This window comes from Hyla sarda, chromosome 5, assembly GCF_029499605.1.
Source record: "Hyla sarda isolate aHylSar1 chromosome 5, aHylSar1.hap1, whole genome shotgun sequence".
NCBI classification, from domain to species: domain Eukaryota; kingdom Metazoa; phylum Chordata; class Amphibia; order Anura; family Hylidae; genus Hyla; species Hyla sarda.
Window position 1 is genome coordinate 138,066,813 of NC_079193.1, and position 27,968 is coordinate 138,094,780.

The window sequence follows — 27,968 nt, forward strand, 5'->3', positions numbered from 1 at the left end:
AACCCTGTATGTTGACCGCCCAGTCACAGCTATCATCCAACCATAATTTTCCTCAGACATCAACCACTCCAGTTCGTCAGTTTTATTGGACAGACTTCTGGCATTAGTCATGCAATTCAATGGTGTATGTTTTTTTCTTCCTATGAAGCCTATCCCTATTAACTATTCTAACCCCCCCCCCTCCGCTCCACCCCCAGGTACATTACTAAGTCCCCCCTCTCTATCTACACTGTATTCCCCCTCTATGTTATAGGTTCCCTCCCCTCCCCCCCATCCCTAGTTTAAACACTCCTCCACCCTTCTAGCCATCTTCTCCCCGAGCACAGCTGCACCCTCCACAGTGGGAGGCCATGTGCGTTTACAAAGCCCCCCGTGGTCGCAGAAAACTGAACCCCCCACATGTGACCCTATTTTGGAAACTACACCCCTCACAGAATTTAATAAGGGGTGCAGTGAATATTTACACCCCACTGGCATTTGACAGATCTTTGGAACAGTGGGTTGTGCAAATGAAAAATTACATTTCTTATTTTCACGAACCACTGTTCCAAAAATCTGTCAGACACCTGTGGGGTGTAAATGCTCACTGCACCCCTTATTACATTCCGTGAGGGGTGTAGTTTCCAAAATGGGTTCACATGTGGCGACTGGTCCACTGTTCTGGCACTATGGGGGCTTTGTAAACACACATGGCCTTTAATTTCAGACACATTCTCTCTCTAGAAGCCCAATAGTGCTCCTTCTCTTATGAGCATTGTAGTTCGCCCGCAGAGCACTTTACATCCACATATGGGGTACATTCTTACTCAGAGGAAATGGGGCTACACATTTTGGGGGGCTTTTTTCCTATTCTCCCTTGTGAAAATGAAAAATGTAGGGTAACACCAGCATTTTAGTGCAACATTTTTTTTCTCTTCATTTTCACATCCAACGGAAATTTGTCAAACACCCGTGGGGTGTTAAGGCTCACTTTACCCCTTGTTACATTCCGTGAAGGTGTGTAGTTTCCAAAATGGGGTCACATCTGGGTATTTATTGTTTTGCGTTTATAGGTCAGAACCGCTGTAAAGTCAGCCACCCCTGTGCAAATCACCAATTTAGACCCCAAATGTACATGGCACGCTCTCACTTCTGAGCCATGTTGTGCGCCCGCAGAGCACTTTACGCCCACATATGGGGTAGTTCTGTACTCAGGAGAAATTGCGTTCAATTTTGGGGGTCTTTCCTTTTATCGCTTGTGAAAATTAAAAGTATGGGGCAACACCAGCATGTTAGTATAAAAATAATAATTTTTTTCACTAACATGCTGGTGTAGACCCCAACTTTACCTTTACATAAGGGGTAAAAGGAGAAAAAGCCCCCAAAATTTGTAATGCAATTTCTCCCGAGTACGGAAATACCCCATATGTGGCCTTAAACTGTTTCCTTGAAATACGACAGGGCTCCGAAGTTGTATTTTTGCAACAGTTTTGCAACACTGGTTGCAAAACACCGAGTTCGGTAACAAACTCTGTTTCACAACCAATGTGTCTCCAGCTGTTGCAAAACTGCAACAATCAGCATGCATTGACAGTCGGAGGGCATGCTGGGAGTTCAAGTTTTGCAACAGCGGGCTGCACACTCATAGAAAAAATGTGCCTCCAGCTGTTACATAACTACAACCCCCAGCATGAACAGACTATCAAAGGGCATGCTAGGAGTTGTAGTTGGAACTCCAGCTGTTGCAAAGCTACAACTCCCAGCATGACCTTTGGTTGACCAGACCTCCCCTCCTGCTGTATCCTGCCGCCGGGACCGCCGCCGCTGTATCCTGCCGCCGGGACCAATCCTTCTGCTCCTGTCGCCGCCACCGATCCCGAGGGGACCCCCGCCGGACCAGGGCAAGGTAGGAGACCCCCGCCGACGCCGATCACCGCCGTCCCGATCGCCGCCCAGCAGGGTTGAGATTGGTCGGTCGTTCTGACCGATCAATCACATGATCGTGAGGCGGCACCCGTGCCACCTCACTCCTGCTGGGTAAGGGTGAATGGGGCTGTCTCGGACAGCCCCACTCACCCTTTTTTTTCCTAGTCATTAGAGACCAGATTGACCCAGATAAGCCGCAAATAGTCTTAATTAACCGACGATTTGCGGCGATGTGCGGCCGACATTGACGGGGGGGGGGGGGGGGGGGGGGGAGGGGGGTTGGGAGATTGTCTCTGGACCCCCCCAGGGGTTTGCAGGGGGAGCCTGCTGATAGATATCAGCAGGCGGCCCTGTCCGGTCCCCGATCGGAATTCCCATGGGCGTATCCATACACCCTCAGTCCTTAAAGGAGTAGTCCGGCACGCACTTTTTTCATTGTATCCCATCCGGGCTGCAAAATAAAAGAAAACACACTTCATGTTACCTGCCAACGAGCCCCCGGAGCTCCGGTACAGGTGTTCGGTCCCAAGGCTGTATTCTTACTTCCTGTTAGCCCGGCACGTCACACGGAGTTTCAGCCTATCACTGGCCACAGCGATGTCCCGCCTCGGCCAATGATAGGCTGAAGCTCTGTGTGACGTGCCGCCATTGACCGCCATTGCACGCAGCGATACCACGTTTATTTTTATTTACACTTTTTTAAATGTGAAAAAGGGGGTGATTCAAACCTCTATTAGGGATAGGGTTAAATGATCTTTATTCACTTTTTTTTACTTTTCTTTGCAGCGTTATAGCCCCTATAGGAGGCTATAACACTGCACACATTGATCTTTTACATCGATCTTTGTTATCTCATAGGATAACATTGATCGATGATCCTGCCGCTTGACTGCTCATGCCAGGATCTCAGGCACTGAGCAGTCATTCGGCAATTCAGGAGGCAAGTGAGGAGCCTCCTTGTGTCTGCCAGCTGTTTGGGACGCCGCGGCGGTCCCGAACAGTGTACTGCGCTAACCGGCAGAACTTTAATTTCACTTTAGACGCAGCAATCAACTTTGAACGCCACGTCTAAAGGGTTAATAGGTTAAGGTACACTGATCAAGGTGCCGCACACTATAAGCCATGGGTCCCGGTCGTTAAAGGCTGGGCCCGACCAGCTATCACGCGGGGCCACGCTGTGACCGTGCATTATAGAAAGGGAGTGGACTCCGGGCATACAGGTATGCCCTGCCTCCTTAAGGGCTTAATCTACTGCGTCCCTTTTACTGATACCTGCAAATCAATTATTCTACTAAGGTGCAGGGCAGATTAAGGTTACTAGCTGTTCACTTATGCCCCTTTAGATTTGGTGGTTCCATCGATGAAATCCTCTGGAGTTATATCCTGTTTGTATGGAAAGAAGCTTAAGAACCGTTAAACCTCTAAAGGATGCAGTGTGTAAAATTATAAACTTTTTGTACAAATATTTGTATACTCTTAGTTTTCCGTATACTGGACTGTATAAAGGGCCAATCCTGATCCATAGTTTTTATTGGTATTTTTGTTCTGATGGAACTTTGTGATCATTTTATAATTTTTTGTGGTATATGAAGTGGTATTTGGTATTTTTTTTTTACATTTATGCCATTGACCATGCAATTTAACATATTTTAATATTTGACATTTACGGACACAGCAATACCACTGTTTTTTTTTTTTTACATTATTTTATAAAATGGGAAAAAAAGGGGTGGGTGTTTCACACCATTTAAAAAATTTTTTTTAGTATCCATATGGGATTGCATCATGCAAGCCATAGATGCTGGCTGCTGATAGCAGCCTGGTTGCAGGGGGTATAAAGCAGGCTTAGCTTCTGAGCAGATTTAGTTCAGCCAGATTCTCTTGCAGCTCTGATGTGGTCTTTTCCAGTGGCTCATCTGATGTTCTCTGCTCAACTAGTTCTTTATACTCTGGAAGATAGGCCCATTTGTGCTATCTTCAGACTGTGCATTCTTTTTTAACCCCTCTTTTCTACCGGGTGGGCAGGCCAACAACTGACTAGACTAACTTTTTGGTTGGTAAGAAACTGACTGTTGTTGAGGCTTTTATATATCATTGCCATCCTTTGCAGTCAGATTTCCCTCACTGCATTGGAATCTACTGCTCTATACTCGCCTTTATGTAAGGGTTTGCTGTGATCTTAATTCCTCTTGAAAGGATCAAAAGTTATGTTTTTTGATTCAGTGGTAGGATGAATTCCATAACCCCCCCCCCCCCCCCCACACAGCATTGGCAGGCTTGTTGTGAGGCTCATAGTAAGGGGATCTGGCAGGTGACCCTGATAAAGACTTAATTGAAGATTTTACACAATGTCCAATCCAGGTTAGATGCCATGTTTTGGATGCTTACCCTCTGTTTAAGAGGGTGCTCTCACATAGGTGACACAAGTTCTATTTGGTGGGTTTGCCCAGCTGTCCACTGATTTTGGGGTATGGTTGTTTCCCCTTTTACATGACCTTACAGGTTTTTCCTGCTTTGTCTATTGAGTGATAAGCCCCCACACATGCCCTTGTTTCGCTTCTAATTAAAAAAAATTTGGGCAGCATGTATACACATTTCCAACCAATGGAAGCAATGTGACTTGTTTCTTGATAGGGTTATTGCCCAAATTAATAGTATAGTTTATTTTTTTCTTTTTCTGAGAAGTTAAAGAAACTTTTCTATTTAATACTTCCTTAAAAACTATGCATTTTCCTAATATACGTCATTAAAAAAATGTTTACTGCTAAAGATGTGAAATAAATATTTAAAAACATGGCCACTAGAGGTCTCTTTAATTTTGTAAACGAACCCTGGTATGTAGGGCTCTTTGGTACTCACTACCAAGAAAATGACTAAAACTTCTGAAGGGAGGAGGAGTGGGTGTGTAGTTCTCTCTCCCCCCTGCCTCCGTACAGTGTATAATCCAGCTTTCAACTGCAAGAGAACACCTGTGAGATCCAGACAGCTTGCAGCCTCTTCAGATGAGAAGCATTTCCATGCACAGTGACAAGCAATAAAAGATGCTTAATGCAAAATTGTTTCTCTTTTGGTCATTTTATGAACCTAATTCTTGTGTATTTACACCATATAGGTTCACATGGCTGCTTTAGGGTTATAAAAAGCATGCACTTTAATCACAAAGCTGAGAAAATGTAAAAAATCTTTTTTGGCACAAAATGCAGATTTGCACTATATAGTTTCACATGGCTGCATTAGAGTTATATGGAGCATGTATGGCTGCATTAGAGTTATATAGAGCATGCATTTAGGCATAAAGCTGTACAAGTGTAAACATTTTGTGCAGATCTCATTACAGGGGAGGGGGGAGGAGAGGAGCTTGTCATACTCCAGGGGAAATGCCCCCAGCCTCAGAGGAATTCAGAAGACTGATCAGTTATACATACATCAAAGGTATTTAATATATTAACACATGCATACAGGTCTTACGGCACATTATTACACTGATACACATTTTTTTTTTATTTCTTACTAATGACAGTAACACTTTAAATGCTATATGAAAAAGGTGAAGTAGACAGATTTAATGTTTTGTGGGAAACCTGGTTATCCTCCTTTCATAGCCCATAGCTTTTTAATCTTATGTCCTTATATTGATGTGATATTTTGCTCTTAGCCTCCAAATGTGCCTTGCACCTTCTTTTGGCTAGTCTACAAAACATGTTCTTTTTGTATTTTGTTTGTTTGATGCCCTTTGTACCACCTTATTTTGTTATTTATGGCTAGGTTGCATCCTGGCGATGTGGGACGCTCTGACAAGACTGTTCTTTTGGCATATTCAATAAACTTTGACACGAATATAAAACAACTCATTTATAATAAAATTAATAACTTACTGATATACTTTTATAGCATTGTTCCCATATTTTCTAATAGATCCCTAGGGTACAGTTCTGCAAATTTTACAGTTGAAAATTAGTTAAGTGCAGTATGAAAATAGCACCATGGATTACTAGATAGTGTGGCTCACATGGCATGACAAGAAAGATACAGGCTTACAGCATAATAATACTTGGTAAAAGCCATGCCACAGCAATACTATTGATGCAATATAATACAGGGAAGATAAAACGTTTTATTTCAATCTCCCCTCAGAAATTCACACACAGTATCTTCTAGTATTATAGTTAATTGACTTAAACAAGCTGCACCACGTTCAGTGTTCAGTACCTGTGTGAAGTACATCCTGGATGAATTTGATCCCAGCAGTTTGCTTTCTATGTGCTGCTGAACTCGTTCAATTATACTTTCTTCATGCAGAAAATGCACTTCATGCTTTGTTGGGTGAACATTTACATCAACATTCTGTGGGGCTATTTCTAAGCTGTGAAAAGCAGTAAATAAACCACGTAAGTATCTATATAATGATAGCATATATTGAATAAAAAATAAATCTACAGTTTAAGTTCAGTATTTGTGGAGTTCATAATGTAGTCTGGACAACATGGTCCATTAGATGGCTTATGACTGACTGACTAAATTTGCGCCTAGAAGCACTACACTAAAGCATCCAATATTGAAAAGTATAGATTTTTTTTTACTGTTTAGTATTGTGTTTAACCTCTTAAGGACCAAGGACATACCGTTACGTCCTGAGTCCTTTCCATTTCTATAAAGCGGGGCCACGACGTGGTCCCATGTCATAGCGGGTTGGGCCCGGCCTCTAACAATGGCCAGGACCTGTGGCTAATAGCGCGCGGCAATGATCACGGTGCCGCGCGCTATTAACCCTTTAGAGGCGGCTATTAACCCTTTAGAGGCGGCCGGTTAGCTCAGGGGGCTGTTCAGGATATCTGCGGAGAAATCGCAGCATCCTGAACAGCTCTGGGACACGAGGAGGGTCTCCTACCTTGCCTCCTGTTGTCTGAGCCAAATGACTGCTCAGTGCCCGAGATCCAGGCATGAGCAGTCAAGCGGCAGAATCCTTGATCACTGGTTTCCTATGAGAAACCAGTGATCAATGTAAAAGATCAGTGTGTGCAGTTTTATAGCTATAACACTGCCAAAAAAAAAGTGAAAAAAAGTTCATTTAACCCCTCCCTAATAAAAGTTTGAATCGCCCCCTTTTCCCATAAAAAAAATAAAAAAATAAATAAAAAAGTGTAAATAAAAACAAACATATGTGGTATCGCCGCGTGTAGAAATATCCGAATTAAAAATATATCATTAATTAAACCGCACAGTCAACGGTGTACGCGCAAAAAAAAATGCCAAATTCCAAAATAGTGTCATTTTTGGTCACTTTTTAGATCATGAAAAAATGAATAAAAAGCGATAAACAAGTCCGATCAATTCAAAAATTATACCGCTATAAACTTCAGATCACGGCGCAAAAAATTAGCCCTCCTACTGCCCCATTTTGTCTTGACTATTGCCCAGGATTTTGCTCTGGTTTTTGAAATCTGTTTGTGAGGTACAGTTACGGTGAATCCTTTTGTATTGCCCGTATGGGATATTTTGGGTCCATTTGTTGAAATGACAGCTGGAGTAGTCGAGGTAATTATTTCTATCAATGGCTTCGAAGAAGGTTTTGATTTTGATGTGGTTCCGACTATCGTGTGAAATTATGACATCCAGGAATTCAACGTAATTATCTGTATGAGTGTGTGTGAAATGGACATTCCAGCTATTGTCAATTAAAGATATGAATTGAAGTAGGTCTGATTTATTGCTATCCCATACAATGAAGATGTCGTCGATATATCTGCGGTAGGTGATAGTGTTGAAAAAGGGGGCTCTGGTATAGGATTTTCTCATCGAATGCCCCCATAAACAGGTTAGCAACACTTGGTATGAATTTCGTGCCCATCGCTGTGCCATAGTGCTGATGGTATATTTGATTGAAATGTGAAAAAGTTATAGGTTTGCTATGGGGATTTGCTGCTACTCTGGACAGTTTCTAAAATGGACAGAGGTGTCAGCAGAGAGCACTGTGGTCAGACAGAAAGGAAATCCAAAGAGAAAAGAACTTTCTCTGGAACCCACAGAAGCGGATACCTACTGGGAGGGTTAAGATTTTTAAATAGAATTTACAAATCTGTATAACTTTCTGGCATCAATTGATTTAAAAAAAAAAAATATCAAAAATGAAACCCAAAAACTACAGTTCTGTAAAGCAATGCTTACCTCAGATACAGAAATGGATGAGTGTTCTTTGGCAAATAGGCAGCATAAACCATCTCTATGGCTTTTTTCAAGGCAGCTGATTCCACAAGTCTTGCTGTGGATGAAAGAGAATACTTTTAAAAAGCAAAGCTCTACGGCCACTATGAGACTTTCAAATTCCTTTATTCTCCAGTAAAATAGAAGATACATAGGTCAGATGCAACATTCAAAACAAATCACACGCTGTTACTTCTTGTCCCCTAGTCAGCAACGTGCTGACTTGCTGTTGTGATGCAACACTATCACCTGAAGTTAATCCCAATTAAAAGGGAATGTCTTGTATTTCTCTTATTTTTATCAAGTAGAAGCTAGCACCAAAAAAAAAAAAAAAAAAAAAAAAACCTTAATTACCCATATATTAAAGTATGATGCAGTATGAAGTAGCAGAAATAGTTGAAACGTTTCAGTCTAGACTAATAGGTTATTGGCCTGGCTTGCACAGCCTCTTATTTAGCAGTTTTTTTTTTTTTTTATGAGCATGTTCATTAAGGCTCTATTTACTTTGAGGTCATGGAAAGGAAGAAATAAGGCCACGTTCACACAGCCGTTTCCCCCCCCCCCCCTCTAGATTTTGTTCGTTATTGCCTCCTAAATGGACAATTATATTAACGGTGCAAACTGATGCAATTTAGTGGCATCCATTTGCATCAGTATTTCATCCATTAGTATCAGCTGTCTACAGACTCCTGCAGCCGGGACTACTACTCCTCCCATTGTGGAACAGATTTCTTTTCAGGATGGTGTCAAGGATGGTTGTGGAAGAGGCCTTAAAATGTGCGTGACTGCTGCTGTATAATGCTGAGCGTAGACATAAAGAAATATACACCAGACAATAGTTCCCAAGTGTTATCAGAGAGTTCTACATTTATTTTATGGAAGCACATTAGTTTTTACATTTGCCGAAAGAAGGAGGTTAGTTAGGATGTCAAAATCATCATGTTACATTTTGGTTAGTTGAGCTTATCTCTGTATATATTATTAGCATATTTAAGCATTTATTTCTTGGCCAAAGTTCACTTAAGAGTCTCTTTTCACTCAGACTGGAAAAACACAGATCTTTGTCCTTAAATACAATCCGTATCTGCTTCAAATGGAGTCATTCCAAGGTCTCAATCTTAGTTGCAAGCAAATAGCTGGATAGTGGTTAAGAGTAGGTAACAAATATCTGTTTTCAATATTAGAAAAATGGCATATAAATATATAATATATATATTGATCAGCAGTCATTTTTTAATCAACTTGTCAATTCCCCCCTAAAAATATTTGTTAAGCGTACACGACAATATACACCTGCAAACATACTCCGCCTAACTGTCTCAGGTTCAGGTGGAGAAAAAAAAAACACGGGTATGGGATGCATCACTGATTTAAGACGAGTGGCTCCTTGTGAACCACCCCCCTTTGTACTAGGGACCGGCCAATATTGATTTTTTAGAGCAGATACCGATAACCTGTGAACTTTCAGGACAATAGGCGATAATTTATACAGATACTCCGTTGCACATGACGGAGGGGGGCATTGCTGTCATGCGCCCCCACATATAATGCCCCCATCATGTGCCTCTCATATGGTGTAGTATGAGGTATATGAAGTATATAAAGGAGCAGTATGACGTCATGTCCCTTCTCCTGCCGGTTTCTCTCTGAGCTCAGTGCTCCTGCTCTCTGCGCGGGCTTCCTGTATCATCTGACGCGCAGCACGCCCGCGGATTGTCTGTTGCTGTACAGTCAGGACGGGATGCAGTTCTGAGGTAAATGTTTCCGGCTCACCCCCCGGGCCCCAGGGTGTAAGGGGCCACAGGCTACGACTCCACCGCCTGATCCGCGTGTTGTAAGATGGCCGCTCTTTGTTTGGGTTTAAGCTCTGCCCTCCATTAAGCTGCGAGCACCGAGCTCTGACCCCGCCCACACCGTGACCGAAGCCGAGGGAGGCGAGTGTGGCCCCTTCAGGAAGGTGGTGTGGCCCACTGGGATCAATCTGTTATCCTTTGCCGTGCAGAGCAGAGAGACTTCAAGACAGATCGGCAAGGATAGATGCCAATAATTTACCAAATTGATAATATCGGCCAATCCAATAATCTGTCGATCCCTACTTTGTACCCAGACTGATCCTTCATCTGAGACTCCTATATTAGATACATGTTGCAGTATGGCATAATTTATTATTGATCTTAACTGATCTTTGGACTCATTTGAAATGGCCATTTCCATTAGGCTGAATTGTCCCCAGTTTCCCCTGGAGTGTCCCGCCATGTACAACCCTAGAATATATTCCCCCTGATCTTGTGGGCCTGGGTTTTCTATCTTGATGGTAAGGGGCATACTAGAACCAGATTTCCCATTTTCATTACAGGAGCCCAATTTAGTAAGCGTCATTCTCTGGAGTAGAGATTTGCCAGTATTTTTTCTTCTATTGGCACTCTGGTCTATAGTCCCAGTCCTTGTGTTCCATCCCACTGCTCCCCAATAGTCACATTTATATTGAATAGTCATCTCCATACACAAGACGTTGTTTTGGCACCTTGGGGACAATTCACTTGGTCACAGTAGTCAAATTCAAAAGGTAGTCACTTGGGCACTGGAAGAGTTATACCTATATGTGGGATACAACCCTTGTGTCATTGTCAAGTCGGTCCAGTAGTGTTGTGGAGTCGGATTGGGTTGCTGGGTTTGCACTCCACTTATACGAAACAGGATATGTATCAGGAGCATGGGGTAGGAATCCTCTTTCAGTGCGAGGCGTGTATCCATGTTGATTTTCCTTCCAGTTTCACTGAGGTCAGAGTTGTCAGTAGAACCTGGTAAGGGCCTACGAATCTAGGATCCAGCAGCCCCCTCATGTGTCCTTTCACAAGGACAAACTCTCTGGGCTGCAGATTGTGACTTCCTGGTTCAGTGTCTGGATCTGGAATGGAAGAGTAAACTGCAGCATGTGTTACTCTCAGCTCATTACACAGTGTGATAAACTTTACAAAAATATTTCCTGCACTAAGCTGCTGAGGGTAGTAACATCCTAACTTAGGGACCCCCCAAAAAGTGTCTCATATGGGGTTAGCTCTGTTGGCTGTCAGGGTGTGTTTAACAGAGTACAAAGCTATGGGCAGAACTTCTGGCCATGGAAGGGACAGTTCTCTACTGGCTTTTAGGATTTTGTTCTTTAGGGTGCCATTCAGTCTCAACTTTCCCACTGCTCTGGGGCTGATATAGCTTATGGAGTCCGAGGTCTGCTCCCACCATTTTCCAAAATTCTCTTGTAATATCTGCAATGAAAGCTTCCTTGGTCACTCAATTACTTCAGGGACTTCAAATCTGCATACCAGCTCTGTTAGTAGTTTCTTTACAGTAGTCTTTGCTGTAAATATTTATTAGTGACAAGGTAGGCTTCTGGCCATCCTGAGAACATGTCCACCGCTACTAGCACGTACTCAAACTTTCCACTTTTGGGCAATAGCATGTGGTCAATCTGGATCCTCTGAAATGTATAGCAAGGTTTGGCCAAGTGTTTCTTAGGAGTAACTTCTGTTCTTCCAGGGTTACAGGTGTTGCAAATGTCCCATCCCTTGACATATTGTTCAACTGATGTCGTTATTCCTGGTGCAAGGTAGATTTTCTTGATAGAAGCAATCATTTGGTTTTTTCCTCTGTGGGTGACTCCATGAGCCCATTGAGTCACCCCCGGGTAAAGGGGTTGTGAAGACAAATCTTGTTTGCTTTTCTCCATAGGACATCAGATTCACCGAGTTCAGCTCCCTTTTTCTTTCACACACTTTTCCTTGTCCAAGGCTTGAGTCTTGAACTGTTTCAGTGTCTTGAGTCCGGGGTTTTCATTTTCATTTTCCTCTTCTGATTCTTTCTTCTGCGTTCTTTTCACCACGTATACCCCTACTTCCCCTTGAGTAAGGGGCAGTATTGCAGCTTCTTTAGCTGCTTGGTCTGCCAAGTAATTGCCTTTGGCTTCCTCAGAGTCAAGTCTTCTGTGCGCTTTGACGATCGCCACTTGTTTAGGCAATTTTAAGGCTTCAAACAGGGTCCCGACAGCTTCAAAGTTCTTTATGGGGGTTCCATTTGCAGTCACATACCCCCCTCAAGGCACATTTCAATCCGAAGTCCAGCGCCACTCCATGCCCATAGGCGGAGTCCATGTAGATGTTGGCGGTTTGTCCTTCCAAAATGTGGCAGGCTTCAGCTAAGGCAATAAGTTCTGCCTCTTGTGCAGATAAACGGGGAGGGAGTGTTCTTGCCCGCAGAACTTTGAATGGGCTAACTACTGAGTATCCTGGGTGGAAGTTGCCACTTTCATCAGCATATCTTGAACAGTCTGTGTAGAGAGTAAAGGTTGCATTGTCCCTCCAATGGTGTTTCTTGGACCGTTGGTAAATGTGATGTCTCCATTTCCATAACCTCTAAACAATTGTGCTCAGGGTCACCAAAGGTTTTCATCATTTTGTTAGTTTTCTTTTTCCTCCTCATCCCCCCCCCCCCCCCCCAAAAAAAAAATCATGTATCATGCGGAACTTCTCAGGTTGTCCTTTTGGGGTCTTTACTGGAAAAAAAAGGGGTGTTTGCTTGTGAAACACATTTGATAAACGCTCCATTCTTAAGAGTCGTAATTTGTTCAGATAGAGAAGCTTCTTGATTGGCTCTTAGAGGATATTGCGATACTTCTGGAATCTTGGCACCAGGTTTCAAAGAGACCTTAACAGGTAGAACAGGCAAGAGTACAATATCATCCGGGCCTTTGAACCAGACAGTCAGGAATTTGTTGCAGACAAACACCGGGTATAGTATTTGTTGGGATGTTCATGACCATCAGTGGAGCGGCCCCCAGAACACAAAGTTCTTCAGGTGTGAGTGGTAGGGATAATTCAAGGTGCATGACATCAGCCTCATTTTATTGTGGCTTTGAGTTTTGGGAGTAAATCAGCACCTAACAGATTGAGTTGACAAGTATCTGATTTAAGTAGTTGGGAAAGGAGGTATAAGTATGTTCTTGAGAGATCAGTGTGGGCACAGGCTTGCCATTGTCTTATAGAGGACGATAAAAAGGTAGTTGCTGGAAGTCTGAATAGTAAGAAGAGCGAGGATTATTCTCTGATCCAGATTCTTGATAATTTCTAGATGAGACATGATCAGCTGGATTCTGTGGAGTCATTCTATTGTCGGGTGTCCATTGATTCATCCTGGAGTGGTTTGGGTGTCCAGGGAGAGGTCCAGATTGTTGTTGGTCCATATTATAATGGTTTTGTGACATCATTGGCCTTTCAGTGAGCGAATCCATTCAATAACTGGAAGGAGGAAGTCTGGTTCTGCAGCTTTGCTTGACATGTCCGAGTTTACCACATCTGTACCAGGTGATGTTTCTGATGGGTGGTCTTCGAGGGGCATAAATTCAGAACATTGTACTGAGCAGGAACAGTTTGGAACTGTAACAATTCTGAACCGGGTATTGCTCTGTAGCATTAAGCATCATTGTTGCATCTTTACAGACTGCCACATCCGAGAGTTTCTTAGTAGGTGCCACTTCAGCTCTTACTCATTTTCAAAGCTATTGAAAAGTAAACTGTTTTGGTTCAAGTTCTACATATTCAGGCCTAGTGTCCGTAAGCCTTTCCTTGGTAGCATCATGGAGGCCAGTAACAAAGGTGGTAATGAAGAGTGTCTTATGGAATTTGCTTCCCAGGTCATAACTTTGATCCTGGAACAGATTAAGTAGTCTGGAGAAAATCTTCTCTGCTGATTCCGTAGGTTCCTGAGAGGCATCAGAGAAATTGGTGGACCTGGAAGCTAGTCTGTCTCTGGCCAAGGCTTGTAGTTGTCAGCAGAATTCCATTCCACAAGAGTATGTCTTCTCGTCCATAATAGCAAAGCTATCAAGGCTGGCGGAAATTATAGGACAGAAGGAGTCTCCAGTTCTGATAGGGACTAGATTATATAAATCCTTCGATAATGAGTAGGTTTGTTGGATTTGCTTGATTCTTCTGTAGAAAGGCATTGGCTGTTTTTTCTGGGTCAGGAAGTTTGGTGCAAGTAAATAATCTAACCCGAGTAAAGGGAACATATTTATAAAGAGTCTCTTTAAGGAGGTTTTTCAGAGCCTTTATTTCAATCACTATAGCTAACTGGTACTGTCAGTTTGCGGTGGACTAGGTTCACCGAAACCATGCAGGAGATCTCTGGAATCTTTAGGCTGTATGGGCAAGAGCCAAGATGGCTTGGATCTGGGTAAGCCATGTTGTAGGTTGAATCATGTGGCATTGGGTATTTAAGAGGTTAGGTTGAATGAGCAAGTTGACAGAACTCACCAGAGCTTGGACTGTTTCGTATGTTTTAGAGATAAGCCTGATTTCTTGCAATGTTGGTACTGGCTTGTGATCCTTAATACTGATGGGTGGAATGGCCAGAGTGGAAATTTCCTTCTTTCCAGCTAAGTCAAGAATGCGGTGTATTACGGACTCAAGATGCCTCATGCAGGCATCATGTTGGGTAGAGGAATATCTGGGACCAACAACATGTATTATGTTGCAAGGCAGTGTCCCAGAACCTGTAATGGCCAGTTGGGAGGTTTCAATGGGCCCTTTATGCATTACCAACAGATCAGTCATGCTGTATGCTAGGCACCCCCTGCATGCACTAGGTAAGCAGCAAGGCCATCATTATGCTGAAGATATGAATTTGCAGGGTTAAACTATAGCTTGCACTCGCTGTGTTTCTATGGAACCCATGCCAATCTGGAGTAAGGCATTATTCCAGATCTTTGTTTCAAAGGGTTGGTTGAAAATTTTCAGACACCATACTTTGTCTAATGGTTTGGTATATGTTCCTGTTGGAGGTATTGGAAGGCTCATGACATTGCACCACAGTAGGCGTGATTGTATTAATGGGTAAAAGTGGCCTCTTTCCTGGGGGCTGATGATCATCATTTGTAGGAGAATGAAACCATGCATGGGGTTCATCTTGGGCTGGAGGACTTTCTTCACCAGGCAGAGAGGTATGACTTCTTGGTGAGGCCCACCAATTATTAGCAAAATCAAATACAGAGCTTTCTGGAGGGGGCTGGATGTGTTTGGGTTAGATTTGGGTATAGGCCAATGATCTGGTCATTGGGTACAAAGTTACCCCCATTCTGAGTCATAACCGGAAAGAGATCAAGTGCTTGAGCACCCTGTTTGGGTGTACAGAATGAGAGCCAATTACAGGGAGTAAGTGGATTGGATGAGTCAAGATGGCTGACAGCAGAGGAAGTGGGTGGAGCAGTACTTCCCAGCAGAATAAGATGGCTGCCAGCAGAGGAAGTGGGTGTAGCAACATGGCCACCATTAGAAGGAGGTAGAACGGGATATAGTGGGGTGGGTGCATTTTTTTTTTTTTTGGGGGGGGAGGGGTCCATTTTCGTAGTATTGGGGAGGGGTTGTGGCAGTACAAGGGGGAGCATTTAAAGGCCGGGCTTGGCCACAGGAAACAGGTTTTTGCTGACCACAATGGGGACATATCCAACAGTTAGGATCACAATCATTATCGGGCAGTGATAGATCTTTATCTTTTTATAATACAAAAACATAGTCACTTTCCCCTTTTTAGCTCCGCATTCCTCCTCCACATATCTTTCCTTAGCAACAGCACATGAGGTATGGTGCCATGCTTGGGAAGATGCCAGCAAATCATCATCTTCTAAAATCCCTTTATGTGCTTTAAGAGCCTCAGACCATAAGTCTGGGTGTTATCTGCCCTTTTCATGGAAATTGCATGTAGACATTAGTTTTTTCATTGTATCAAAATATTTCTTTCCCTCCTGAAGAATCACTAAGTCACGTGACTCTATACAACCAGGGAGTGAGGAAATTGAATCTTTAAATGCAGAGTGCAAACGGCTCATTTTTATCTTTAAAGTTATGCAATTCCTGCATTTGTTGATCTTTTAAAAGCTTTTTGAAGTCTCAGGAAGAGGGAGGGTTGCAAATTACTCAATTAGCTAGATCTATCAGTGGATTGGCTGTACACAAATTGGTGTTCAGCACCAAAAAAAAAAAAAAAAAAAAAAAAGTGCATATAGTGACAACCAAAGTTTGTCTCCTGATACTAATCTGGTACAAAAGAATACTGAACTGAAAAAAAAAAAAAAAAAATACATGTATCAGCAGTACGCTAAAAATTTACCAAGGATACGCTAAAAATATACTGGACTGGATCTACCATCAGTACCATACACAAAATGTATCACTTGTTACATCTACTGAATTGGGATATCACCTCAGCAGCACAAAAGTTGCTCTGGTACGTATACTGAAACTGGTACAAAACACTCAATTCAAAATCTAGCAGCCAGTACAAAATTTACTTGACCGATAGAACACAAAAAAATATATAAATATTATATATATATATATATATATATATATATATATATATATATATATATATATATATATATATATATATTATATATGTGTGTACACGAGTTCAAAATTTACCAGATGCTCCCTTTACCAGAGAAAAATAGAAAAAAAAATTCTAAATCTACGGCATTTTTTACTTTCCTTTACCGTATTCACTGAGTAGAACTGAAAATGTTAAAAAATCTAAAACCAAATTCCAAACAAGATAGATATTCTCCGAATCTAGAATGTCACCGTTTTTTGAATGCATTTCCCTGTGTTTTGGAATGCTTTGCCTTGCAAAACTGATAAGCGTTCAGTGGGCCAGAGAAAAGGGGGTTGTTTACACGAGGCTGCTAAAAAATGACAGGCAAATTCTCCCTGCGCTCTGCCTTCTAATTTAGATTTTAACAGTATCAGTCAGTCATGACTAAAACTCTCAGAACTCTTAGAAATTGAGACCACACACAGCGAGCAGATACCCTGTCATTTGGGCTAGTCCTAGGGGGTCGACAAAAACCATCCCCTAGGCTTGTAGAGCTGTTCGATGAACACTGATAAGCTACAGATTTATAAAGAAATCAGCAGACTTACCGGGTTCCGTGGAGTTGATCAGGCCCCTGCTCGAACAGCTCTAGATTGCCCTAGACTGCACCAGGAAGACGACTCAGGCCAATCTGTCATATTAGCGCTCAATCACTGGCCAAGGCAGGACACCGCTGAAGCTAACAATTAGCTGAGCTAATCCTCCCCAAAAGCTGGAGGAGGATCGCAGAAGAGTGATACCAGATGAATCAGGGGGAGGTAAATCCAGGTTTATTTTGTTCCAGCAGCCTTTAAGGTTTTAAAATTTGGGATGATGGTACTTTGTAGCTGTGAGCCCCTATTAACTTTTCCTAGCCCGAGTATCTACAGCCCAACCAAGGAGAAAGTTCAATATAACACAAAAAGCTCATCCAACCTCTGAATTGTTTGGTGGTCTAGGAACACACAAAAGGGCTTTGGGTAAAACGCAAAATCACGAAAGAAAATAGTCTTATTTCATGAGGCTTTAACTATACACTGGTAGCAATCCTTTGGTCTTGAGACTGACATGTTTCTAGCTGTGAACGCTCTTATTCATAGTCTATGAATTCAGACTATGAATAGCATTCACTGTTAGAAAAGAGTCAGTCTCTAGACCAAAGAATTAATATCTGTGTATATTGTAATCATGAAATAAAATGTGTATAAAAAAAAAAAAAAAAAGGAACCAAGGATTACACTACTTTTTATTTATTAAAGCGTACCCGTCAGATAAAAAAATATATATATTTTTGTTGGCTCTATCACTCAGTACCTAATCCTGACCATGTACATCTACACATTTGTATGTGTCTAGCACCTTTATTTTTTTTTTATTAAGCTAAGTTTATACTTTTCTGGCAGTTTTTGGTTTTTGAGCCAAAGCCAGAAATTTATTCAAAAGGAATAGGACATATAAAGGAAGGACTTACACTTCACCCTTATGGATCCACTTCTGATTTTGGCTAAAAAACTGATGTGGCAGTTTTCCAAAAACTGCCAGAAGAAAAAAATAAAAAAAAAAGTGGAAACTTAGCCTTACACTTAATTTAGCTCACTAGTCTGAATTCCTCTCAAAGGGAGGGGGCGTGGTCACATTGTGCAGGTCTCCGCCCCCTCCCTCAGTATGCTGTCTGCTCATTTCCCCTAGCGTTAGAAAAACTACACTCACCTCACTGACAGTAGCAGGACACATCCTGACAGTGGGAAGATTTTTCCTCCAGCTGTGAGCCCTGCGCTCACAACTGTAAATCAAGGAAGTGGGTCCATGACGTAGGTGATGACGCATGGACACAGCAGGACTAGTATGTGTCCAAGCAGGGGGGGGGGGGGGGGGGGGCAGTTTGACTGGCTTTTTCAGTTTTTGTATCCGATAGTGCCCATTTAAGAGAGAGCCATTACCCTTTAAAGCTGTAATGAGTGACAAAATGTTTAAAAAAAAAAAAAAAAAAAGAACACTATATTGTATACTTACCATTTATAAACAAGAGAAAAATACATTTCTTCATAGAATAGTTTGCATTGGTTACATAGCCTTTCATTTTAAAGGCCAGCTTTGTATCTTCACATCCCACTTCAATTAACTCCCTTGGAATAAACACACCAATCAAAATAGAGACAAAATTAATATTAAAAAGTCAGAGCTGTAAGTAATTGTCAGTCAAGTAGATAAACATTGACAAATTCCAAATACATGTGATTTTAGGTGGCTGCTATGATAAGAAAAAAAATAAAAGTTTTCTAGGCTTATACAAAGTATACACAAACACATATGCCACCATTGATCATAGTAATTAAGAGCCTTTTGGCAGGAAAACATGGGTGTAACTGAAGGGGTATTTCCATACCAAGGAGTCTGAATACCCAGACCGATTACAACTACTAGCATATCTCTGGGTCATGTCAAAAGTTTTTTTTTGAAGGGACAGTTTAATCCCTTAAGGAATACAGGTTCTGTAATTTTTGCTTGAAAGAAGAGATCGCAGACGGCACTCACGGAAACAGCAAGAAGTTTTATTCGGGATCGCTGGTCCACGCAACAACAACGACAGGTAAGTCGACCGGTTTCGCGCTACACAGAGCGCTTACACGTGACCTTCAGAGGTCACGTGTAAGCGCTCTGTGTAGCGCGAAACCGGTCGACTTACCTGTCGTTGTTGTTGCGTGGACCAGCGATCCCGAATAAAACTTCTTGCTGTTTCCGTGAGTGCCGTCTGCGATCTCTTCTTTCAAGTTTCCTACGCTTATGCTTATGGCGGACTGAGCACCGGATTTGTGGCATTTGGACGTGTAGATGCAGTGATCCAGTAACTCCGGCAGAATCGTGAGTGCGGCAGTGCCGACTTTCCTTCTTCTACATGTGTTCTGTAATTTTTGCACTTTCGTATTTTCCACCTCACCTTCTAAAAATCAGAACACTTTCAATTTTGCACCTACAGACCCGCATGATGTCTTGTTTTTTGCGCCACCAGTTGTACTTTGTAACGACATCAATAATTTCCCCACCAAATTTACGGTGAAAGCAGAAAAATAAAAAATTTTATCATTTGGGGAGCTTCTGATTCTACGCAGTGCACTTTTTGGTAAAAATGACACCATCTCTTTATTCTGTACGTTCATTTGGTTAAAAAGATAATTTATATGGGTTTTATTTTGTTTTACTTACAAAAAAAAAAAAAAAAAAAAAACTACATGCACCAAAATTTGTATGTTTAAAATTGTCATCTTCTGAACCCTATAACTTGCGTCATGATCTGAAGTTGTTATCGGTACCATTTTTTTGTTTTGATGGGACTTTTTGATTGCTTCGAATACATTTTTTAGGGTATACAAAGTAAATACGCCATTGACTGTGTGGTTTAATTAACATTTTTTATAGTTCGGACATTTACAGATGCAGCAATACCACATGTTTATTTTTATTTACATATTTTTTTAAATGGGAAAGGGGGCGATTCAAACTTATTACTGAAGGGGTTAAATCACATTTATAATTTTTTTAGTCCTCGTAGGGGACTATTACACGCAATACTAAGATTTCCTACACTGAACAATGCTATGCAATAGCATAGCATTGATTAGTGTTCATCTGTGCTCGATTGCTCAAGCAAGCCTGGATCTCAGGCTTGTAGCAATGGAGCGACGATCCCTTTCAGCTGTTCAGGATGCCGTGATTTCACCACGGCGGACCCGAACAGCTACACTGAGCTAACTGGCAGTGTTTTCTCCCGTTTTTCTTTTTTGATGCCATGATCAACTTTGATCGCGGCGTCTAATGGGTTAATACCGGACATCAGTCAGATCACAACCGGGACATGCCGGTTATGATCCGTGCTCCTTGTGGCCTGGATGCCGGAGTGAGCAGACTGCTGCGCTGAGGGCTCCTGCTGACCCTGCTCTATTACCCTGTGTGTACTTACCCTGAGCGTCCGGTCTTCTCCTGCTGGGTCCCTCTGGTGTTCCGGAACAGGTTCTGGTCTGGTTCCGGTGGCTGGCGGCCCGTTTTGCTTGTGGCCTGGGTGGTGGATAGCGGTGCTGCGCAGATCCAGTGGAGGTCTCTGTGGTGGCGTGCCTGCCTCTGGTCCCGGACTTCCTGTGTCCTCTACTGCTCCCTGGGAACTTTTCTGGTGCCTGGCTCCTTGCTCTCCCGGCCCTCTCTGGTGGTGGACGCCATCACAGGCCTTCGTGGGTGTGGCTTCAATTTGGAGGATGCTGTTCAAACTCCCGCCGTGGTGTGCGGCCCGTGCTGTCTCCTGGAGATGGTGTGGTCCTTGCTTCTCCTCTGCTGATTTACAACTTGGGGCCTGAAGGCACCCTGAGAAGACCTGCTGAAGTCTTTGACTCATCCATCTGGGACTGTTGTCTCGCTGCCTTCTCTGCTTCTGACCGTGACTAACCTGGAGGGAGACATTACTTTGCTGGGACTTGTGGTACAATGCATGCTCTGCGGATCTATGAAATGCAGTGGTGTTCCATGCCCAGTGACTGTGCTGCTAGTGAGTCTCTGCCTGCTCTTTCCTGGGACCCTGGCTTCCATGGGGGGCTCCCGGGGGAACAAAAAGGAACATGAAGTCCAAAATGACTTGAGGCCTCACAGCCGACCTCCAATTAGGAGGCTTCCTCTGATGATGGGTCCTCTTGCTCTGTTGGGCCCTCTAAGAAATCCTGGTGCTCCGACCCCACTTGCTTCCAAAGTCTCTGAGCAGGCAGTGAGGGACTCGGACGGTTCTGGGGGAAAAGTCTTAATCCTCAGCTGCCGATGTTTGATGGGTCTGCAACCCTGCCACAGCGGATGTCCCCTGAAAGGCCTGTCTATGATGCTGCGCTTCTGGATCAGCAGTTCACTGAACTCTTGGCTGCCTTCACCTCCTGTCAATCTATCATGGTAACAAACATGGTAAATTCCTGGTGCAGTTCGTCAACTTTGTTCATCTTGCGACATGAGACCCATGGTAATTGACGTTACCGGTAATGTCCAAAATCGTGAATATCGGCCAAACCGATAGTCGGTTGATCCCTAGTTCCCAGGGGTAGTTATTTAGGTGACGGCAGTTCTGGTTTCTGGTGGGGTGGTGGAAGGGCGTACCGGTTTTGGTGGGTTAGTCTCATTTGGTGTTCTCGGACGCTCCATATTAGTTACAGTTTTGGGTATAGGTCTGCACTGTGTTAGGGTATAAAAGGTTACTATGTCCCGTTTAGTGTTAGACAGGGTTCTCTCGGGGCTGTTTTGGTTTTGTCTGTTGCTTTTGTGCCTTTGTTTTATGTCTGTGCCCTGTTTGTAGTGTTAGATGTCTGTGGGGTGTGTGGTCTTAGTGCTCTGCCCCTCTCTGTCCTTGCCCTCCTTGGGTGTCTGTTTCTACCTTGATTTTTCTGATGGGGACCCTAAAAAGTGATTAGTTGGAATGTCCGGGGGCTTAATTCTAAGTTTAAAAAGGGCCTTATGTCTTGATTTTGTGAAACGCCAATCTCATCATATTTGTCTACAGGAGACTCATGTTACAGGCCAGAAGATTCTAGTCCTTTAGAGAGCCTGGATAGCGCGGGATTATCATGCTTCTTCTAACTATGCTAGGGTGGTTTCTGTCTTGATAACTAAAGTCCCTGCCTTTGAAGGTTTCCCAGGCAGTGTGAAACCCTTACGGGAGGTTTTTGATTCTACACTTTTCTCTGTGTTCTTTTTCCTTTGTCTTGGTCTCTGTTTATGTCCCCCCTCCTTTCCATGTCTCTGTTCTTGAACTCATCACTAATAAATTGTCTTTTTCCCCTGATCGTGTTCTTTCATAGATTTCAATGTAGTTCTTGATGCAGCTATTGATCGCACCACTGCTGCGGATCCCTGCTCCTCATTGTTTAACGACTGGGGCTTGGCCTGACCGACCTCTGGGAGGTGGAAATACCAGACTACATCTTCCTTTTACTCTGCAGCCCATAGGTCGTTCTCCCGAATTGACCTCACTCTGGCATCGGAGAACCTACACCACTAGGGGGATCTCAGACCACCAACTATAATGGTGGTTCTTCATTTAGGGCCTTCCCCTTCCTCTCATATCTGGCGCATGCATCCTGGGTGGTTACAGGCGGAGGCAGTTGTGGATGCTCAGGGGGTGGCCCATGCCGAATATTGGGAGCATAATGATTCTTACCTTGACCCTTTAGTGCAGTGGGATGCGTATAAAGCCATGGTTAGAGGTGCCTTTATAGCGGGAGTAGCGGGCCAGAGGAAACTTAGGTCGGCTATGGAGGTTAAGCTATTGGAGGAGGTAGTGGTATTGGAGGCAGCGTATGTTCGGGACCATTCCCCTGAGAATGAGAGGGCGTGGGCTAGGGCTCAGAGAGCTCTGTTGGCCATCCAGAAAAATTGGGTTCAGTTGCACATGGTGGATAGGGAGGCTGCCTTGTTTTTTTTTTTTTTTTTGGGGGTGGGGGGGATGGTAAGCTGCAGGCATATTTGGCACGGGCTAGTCGGCTGGCTGCCTTTATCCCTAGTATCAGGGGCTGATCCCTTATTGATCAATGTTTTTAAGGATTTTTACTCCTCCCTGTATGCTGCCCCTTCTCAGCCTAGTCGTGGAGAGTTATATTTCCTTAGGGATTTAGCTCTTCGTTCGCTTAGTCTCTCTCAGGTGGAGGAGTTAGATGCTCCCTTTTCAGTCGAGGAGGTTGAACGGGCTATTTGGAGGAGATCTGCCCCTTGGTACGACCCCTGGTTTGGATGGGATGATTGGTAGAGGATGATTTTTGAGCATTTGGCCCCTATACTTCTCAAATTGTTTCACTCCATAGCGGATGCTCTTCCGGATTCAGAAGCACTGGATTGTAGTGCTTCCTAAGCCTGGTAAAGACCAGTTATTGCCTGACTCTTAGAGACCCATTTCCTTATTGAATGTTGATATTAAGATTTTGGCTAAAGTATTGGCAAACCAGTTGTACGGGGTCATTGATTCTGTTTATCCTGACCAAACTGTTTATGCTGGGTAGGGCTACAGATGTTAATGCGAAGCGCCTGCAACTCAACATAGCTGCTGTGGGGGATGGCTTTCCTACATGTGTGGTGGTCAGCCTAGATATCTATAAAGCCTTTGAATCAGTTCTGTGGCCCTATCTCTGGAAAGTATTGAGTGCATTTAGGTTTGGGCCTCGTTTCTGTGCTTGGGTTTGTTTACTCTGATAGTCCTAGGGCTCGCATTCGTACTAATATGACTGTCTGCTTCCTTTAGCTTGGGTCGTGGCAGGGGTGCCCACTTTCTTTTTTGCACTGGCGATGGAACCTTTGGCTCCTGCTATTTATAGGGCTCCTGATATGTATAGTATCCCCAGGGGGTCTATTGTAGAGAAGGTTTCCCTTTATGCAGATACACTGGTGTACTTGGCGGATGCTGAGGCCTCTCTGCTGTCCTTTATTGATGTTCTTGACAGATTTTGTAGTATTTTGGGCTTGCGGGTAAATTGGGCTAAGTCCTCCTTGATGGCTCTCTCGTCTGGAGTTCCCCTCCCTTCCCATCCTCCAGCCGGGGTACAAACGGTTTCCCTTTTCAGATACTTGGGGGGGTGGAGGTGACTATGGGGGAGATTTATCAAAACCTGTGCAGAGGAAAAATTGCCCAGTTGCCCATAGCAACCAATCAGATCACTTTCATTTTGCCGAGGCCTTGTTAAAAATTAAAGTGAGCTGATTGGTTGCTATGGGCAACTTTTCCTTTGCACAGGTTTTGATAAATCTCCCCTTATGTCCTTACTGGACTATATGTCACTGAATTTAGAGCCACTATTGAGCTCCACTGTGGAGCGGTTGAAAGCTTGGTCCCAACTTCCTCTTTCCTTAGCAGGCAGGATCAATATTTTTTAAATAAAACCTTCCTAAATTTCTTTACGTTTTCCACTTAGCGCCTGTGATTCCCCCTAGGACATATTTTACTACATTGTGTGGTGCTCTGGTATTTTTTTTTTTTTTTAAATCAGAAATTTTTTTATTAAAAGGGGTATTCCAGGCCAAAACTTTTTTTTTTTTTTTTTATGTATCAACTGGCTCCGGAAAGTTAAACAGATTTGTAAATTACTTCTATTAAAAAAATCTTAAAAGGAGTAGTCCAGTGGTGACCCAGCGGTGAACAACTTATCCTCTATCCTAAGGATAGGGGATAAGTTTGAGATCGCGGGGGGTCTGACCGCTGGGGTCCCCTGCGATCTCCTGTACGGAGCCCCGACAGCACGCGGGAAGGGAGCGTGTCTACCTCCGCACGAAGCGGCGGCCGACACGCCCCCTCAATACAACTCTATGGCAGAGCCGAAGCGCTGCCTTCGACAATCTCCGGCTCTGCCATAGAGATGTATTGAGGGGGCGTGTCGGCCGCCGCTTCGTGCGGGGGTCGACACCCGCTATCTGGCCGGAGAGCCTGGCCCCCGTACAGAGAGATCGCAGGGGGCCCCCAGCGGTCGGACCCCCTGCGATCTCAAACTTATCCCCTATCCTTAGGATAGGGGATACGTTTTTCACCACTGGACTACCCCTTTAATCCTTCCAATAGGCAATATACAGAGGCACAGATAATTTCTCAGCAGTAAGACTTAGTAGCGCACCAAACACAGGACCACAAGACATGGAGAACAGAAAAGACAACAGGGAATCTAGATAGGCAAATCATCTTGCACCCCCCCCCCCCCCCCGGGGGGGGCATGTCTGTGCCACCATTTCCAACAGATAGAGAGGAGTCACCGATAAGTTGTGAGATCAGAGCCCCTGTACGTCCCATGTTATCCAACCGTGCCCAACCCTTCAGCTGCTGGACCCGTGATGCTAAGAAATACAACCAGGGGTTGGGGACAGAAACCACCCGCCTCCTTACCACATTGCAAAGTTTCAAGGCGGATCCTAGCTAATTTGCCATTCCAGATAATTTCCCGAAATAAGGACTGAATCCTATGAAAATATATCAAGGGAATCCACGTAGGAGTGTTATGCAAAATATACAAAAACTGGGGCATGAGAACCATTTTAACTAAGTTACACCTGCCTATCATAGATAAGGGAAGCTTGCGCCAAGTAGTCACCTTTTGGGAGCTACGATCTAACAATGGCACTAGATTGAGAGGAACATAATCAGAGGTAGAAGCAGTTACATACACACCCCTAAATATTTAAACCTAGAAACTACGGGAAGCCCAACACTAGCAACTATAGGCATCGGAGGGAGAGCATCTAGGGGAAGTAGTGTGGACTTATCCCAGTTAATACCCAGGCCCGAATAACTGCCAAAGGACAATGAGGTTGATTAATTGAGGTAGAGATTGCGGAGCATTGCCCCCCCCCCCCCCCAAAAAAAAAAAAAAGCGCATGTCATCCACATAAAGAGCAATACGCTCTTCCAAAGGAGCTCTAATCAATGCTGCTAAGGGCTCTATAGCAATAGTAAATAAAAAGGTGGGGATAAATGGCATCCCTGACGGGTGCCACGCCCCAACGGGAAAGAACGGGACAGCAGGCCATTAGCTCTAATCCTAGCACAAGGGGCAGCATATTACAATTGAACCCAATTTAAAAATACCGGTCCAAATCCCATGTGGCGCATAACACTCCATAAGAAATTCCACTCGACACTACCAAAAGCCTTGGCAGCGTCAAGAGAAAGCACAGCCCTACAGGGAGCACCATCAGGGCGTAGCTGCAGATTCAGATAAAGCCTCCTAATATTATCAGCAGTGGACTTCTCCGGCATGAGTCCTGTCTGATCCCGGTGAATCAAAGTAGTAATTACCCTCAATCTATTGGCCAAAACCTTAGCTAGTAGTTTAACATCTGAACACAACAGGGAAATCGGCCAGTAGGAACCCGCAGACAACGGGTCCTTACCCGGCTTCAAAAGCAGCACTATAATAGCCTCCAACCTAGAGTTTGGTAGTCCCGCTCTCTCAGCCACCACCCGCCAAACTTCCAGTAAGTTGGGTATTGCTTAAGATACTCATTAGGTAAGCCATCAACTCCCGGTGACTTCTCAGAAGACAACATTCCCAATGCCACCTCCAATTCCTCAACTGTAATCATCTAACATATCCCTCTGAGTCTGCAACAAGGCCGGAAGTGTAACTCCAGCTACAAACTGATCAAGATCAGCAGAGCTGTATGTCAATTTAGAGGAATAGGTCTCATAAGAGACTAGACTAGTCAGAATAGACTGATCATCCTGAATCAGCACTCCGGCACTATCACAGAGAATGAATAAATGCCGAACCCGACTGAGCTTTAATGGTGCGAGCCAACAGCCGACCCGTGCTCTCACCACTTTCAAAGTAACATTGAAAAAAACGCTTATGGGGACATGGCACCACAAAAACACCCCCAGACAAACCACAAACCTAACAATCGCAACTCGCGATATCAGAGGCAAACAAATAGCCCAGGTATGGTGAGCAGTAGAGATGAGCGAACTTACAGTAAATTCGACTCATCACAAACTTCTCGGCTCGGCAGTTGATGACTTTTCCTGTGTAAATTAGTTCAGCCTTCAGGTGCTCCAGTGGGCTGGAAAAGGTGGATACATTCCTAGGAAAGAGTCTCCTAGGACTGTATCCACCTTTTCCACCCCATCGGAGCACCTGAAAGCTGAACTAGTTTATGCAGGAAAAGTCATCAACTGCCGAGCCGAGAAGTTTGTGATGAATCGAATTTACTGTAAGTTCACTCATCTCTAGTGAGCAGGTAGTACAAGGAACATAGAGGTTACAGTACCAACATTTCTCACACAGGGCGGAGCCTAGAAAAGAATAATCGGCAACAGTAAGGTACCTAGAACAAAAACGAAATAGAGCCAATAAACATAATGGCAGCAAACAACATAAGTTAGTACGAGAACATGCTGGCCGACACACACCGGAAACGGGTCAGCGTCTACTAAAAAATTCAAGCAACTCCCTCGCCAGGGAGTCCAATGATCAATTAAGAGGAGACTTCAAGGGCCAGCACGTCTGATCTGGGCCTCATGTCCATCCAGCCACTCCGCAGCTGCTGCGGGGGTATCAAACATGTGGGTAGTTCCAAGAGCAACCACTTGGAGGCGTGCAGGATAGAGCATAGAGTACACCACATTCAGTGCACGCAGGCGACGTTTAATGTCAGTAAATTTAGCACGCTTCTTCTGAACCTCAGCCGATAAGTCAGGGAAAATGGAGACAAGATGTCCATCAATGGCAAGAGAGTCAATGTCCCTGGCCTTGCGCAGGATAGTATCACGGTCCTTGTAATGGAGAAAACGGATAAGAACAGTCCTCGGTGGAGCCCCAGGTGGAAGGGGGCAAGTAGGCACTCTAAGAGCACACTCCAAAGCAAAGAGGGGTTAAAGTCTCCCGGCCAAAGGTGGTAAGGAGCCAGTTTTCAAAAAATTCTCCGGGATTGCGACCCTCCACCTTTTCTGGGACGCCCACCAGGTGTAC

General features: G+C 43.8%; 1 protein-coding gene across 2 annotated transcripts in view; it reads right to left on the reverse strand.

Annotated features, from left to right (window-relative positions):
• The window catches only part of MLH1 (mutL homolog 1), a 192,247-nt gene that overhangs the window by 128,000 nt on the left and 36,279 nt on the right, over nt 1-27,968 (reverse strand). For both annotated transcript variants that reach the window (XM_056520381.1, XM_056520380.1), the window contains exons 9-11: nt 18,520-18,632; nt 8,071-8,164; nt 6,115-6,268 (exon numbers count right to left, since the gene is read on the reverse strand). In XM_056520381.1, coding sequence (XP_056376356.1) covers nt 6,115-6,268; nt 8,071-8,164; nt 18,520-18,632 — 361 coding nt within the window. The remainder of the gene's footprint in view (nt 1-6,114; nt 6,269-8,070; nt 8,165-18,519; nt 18,633-27,968) is intronic.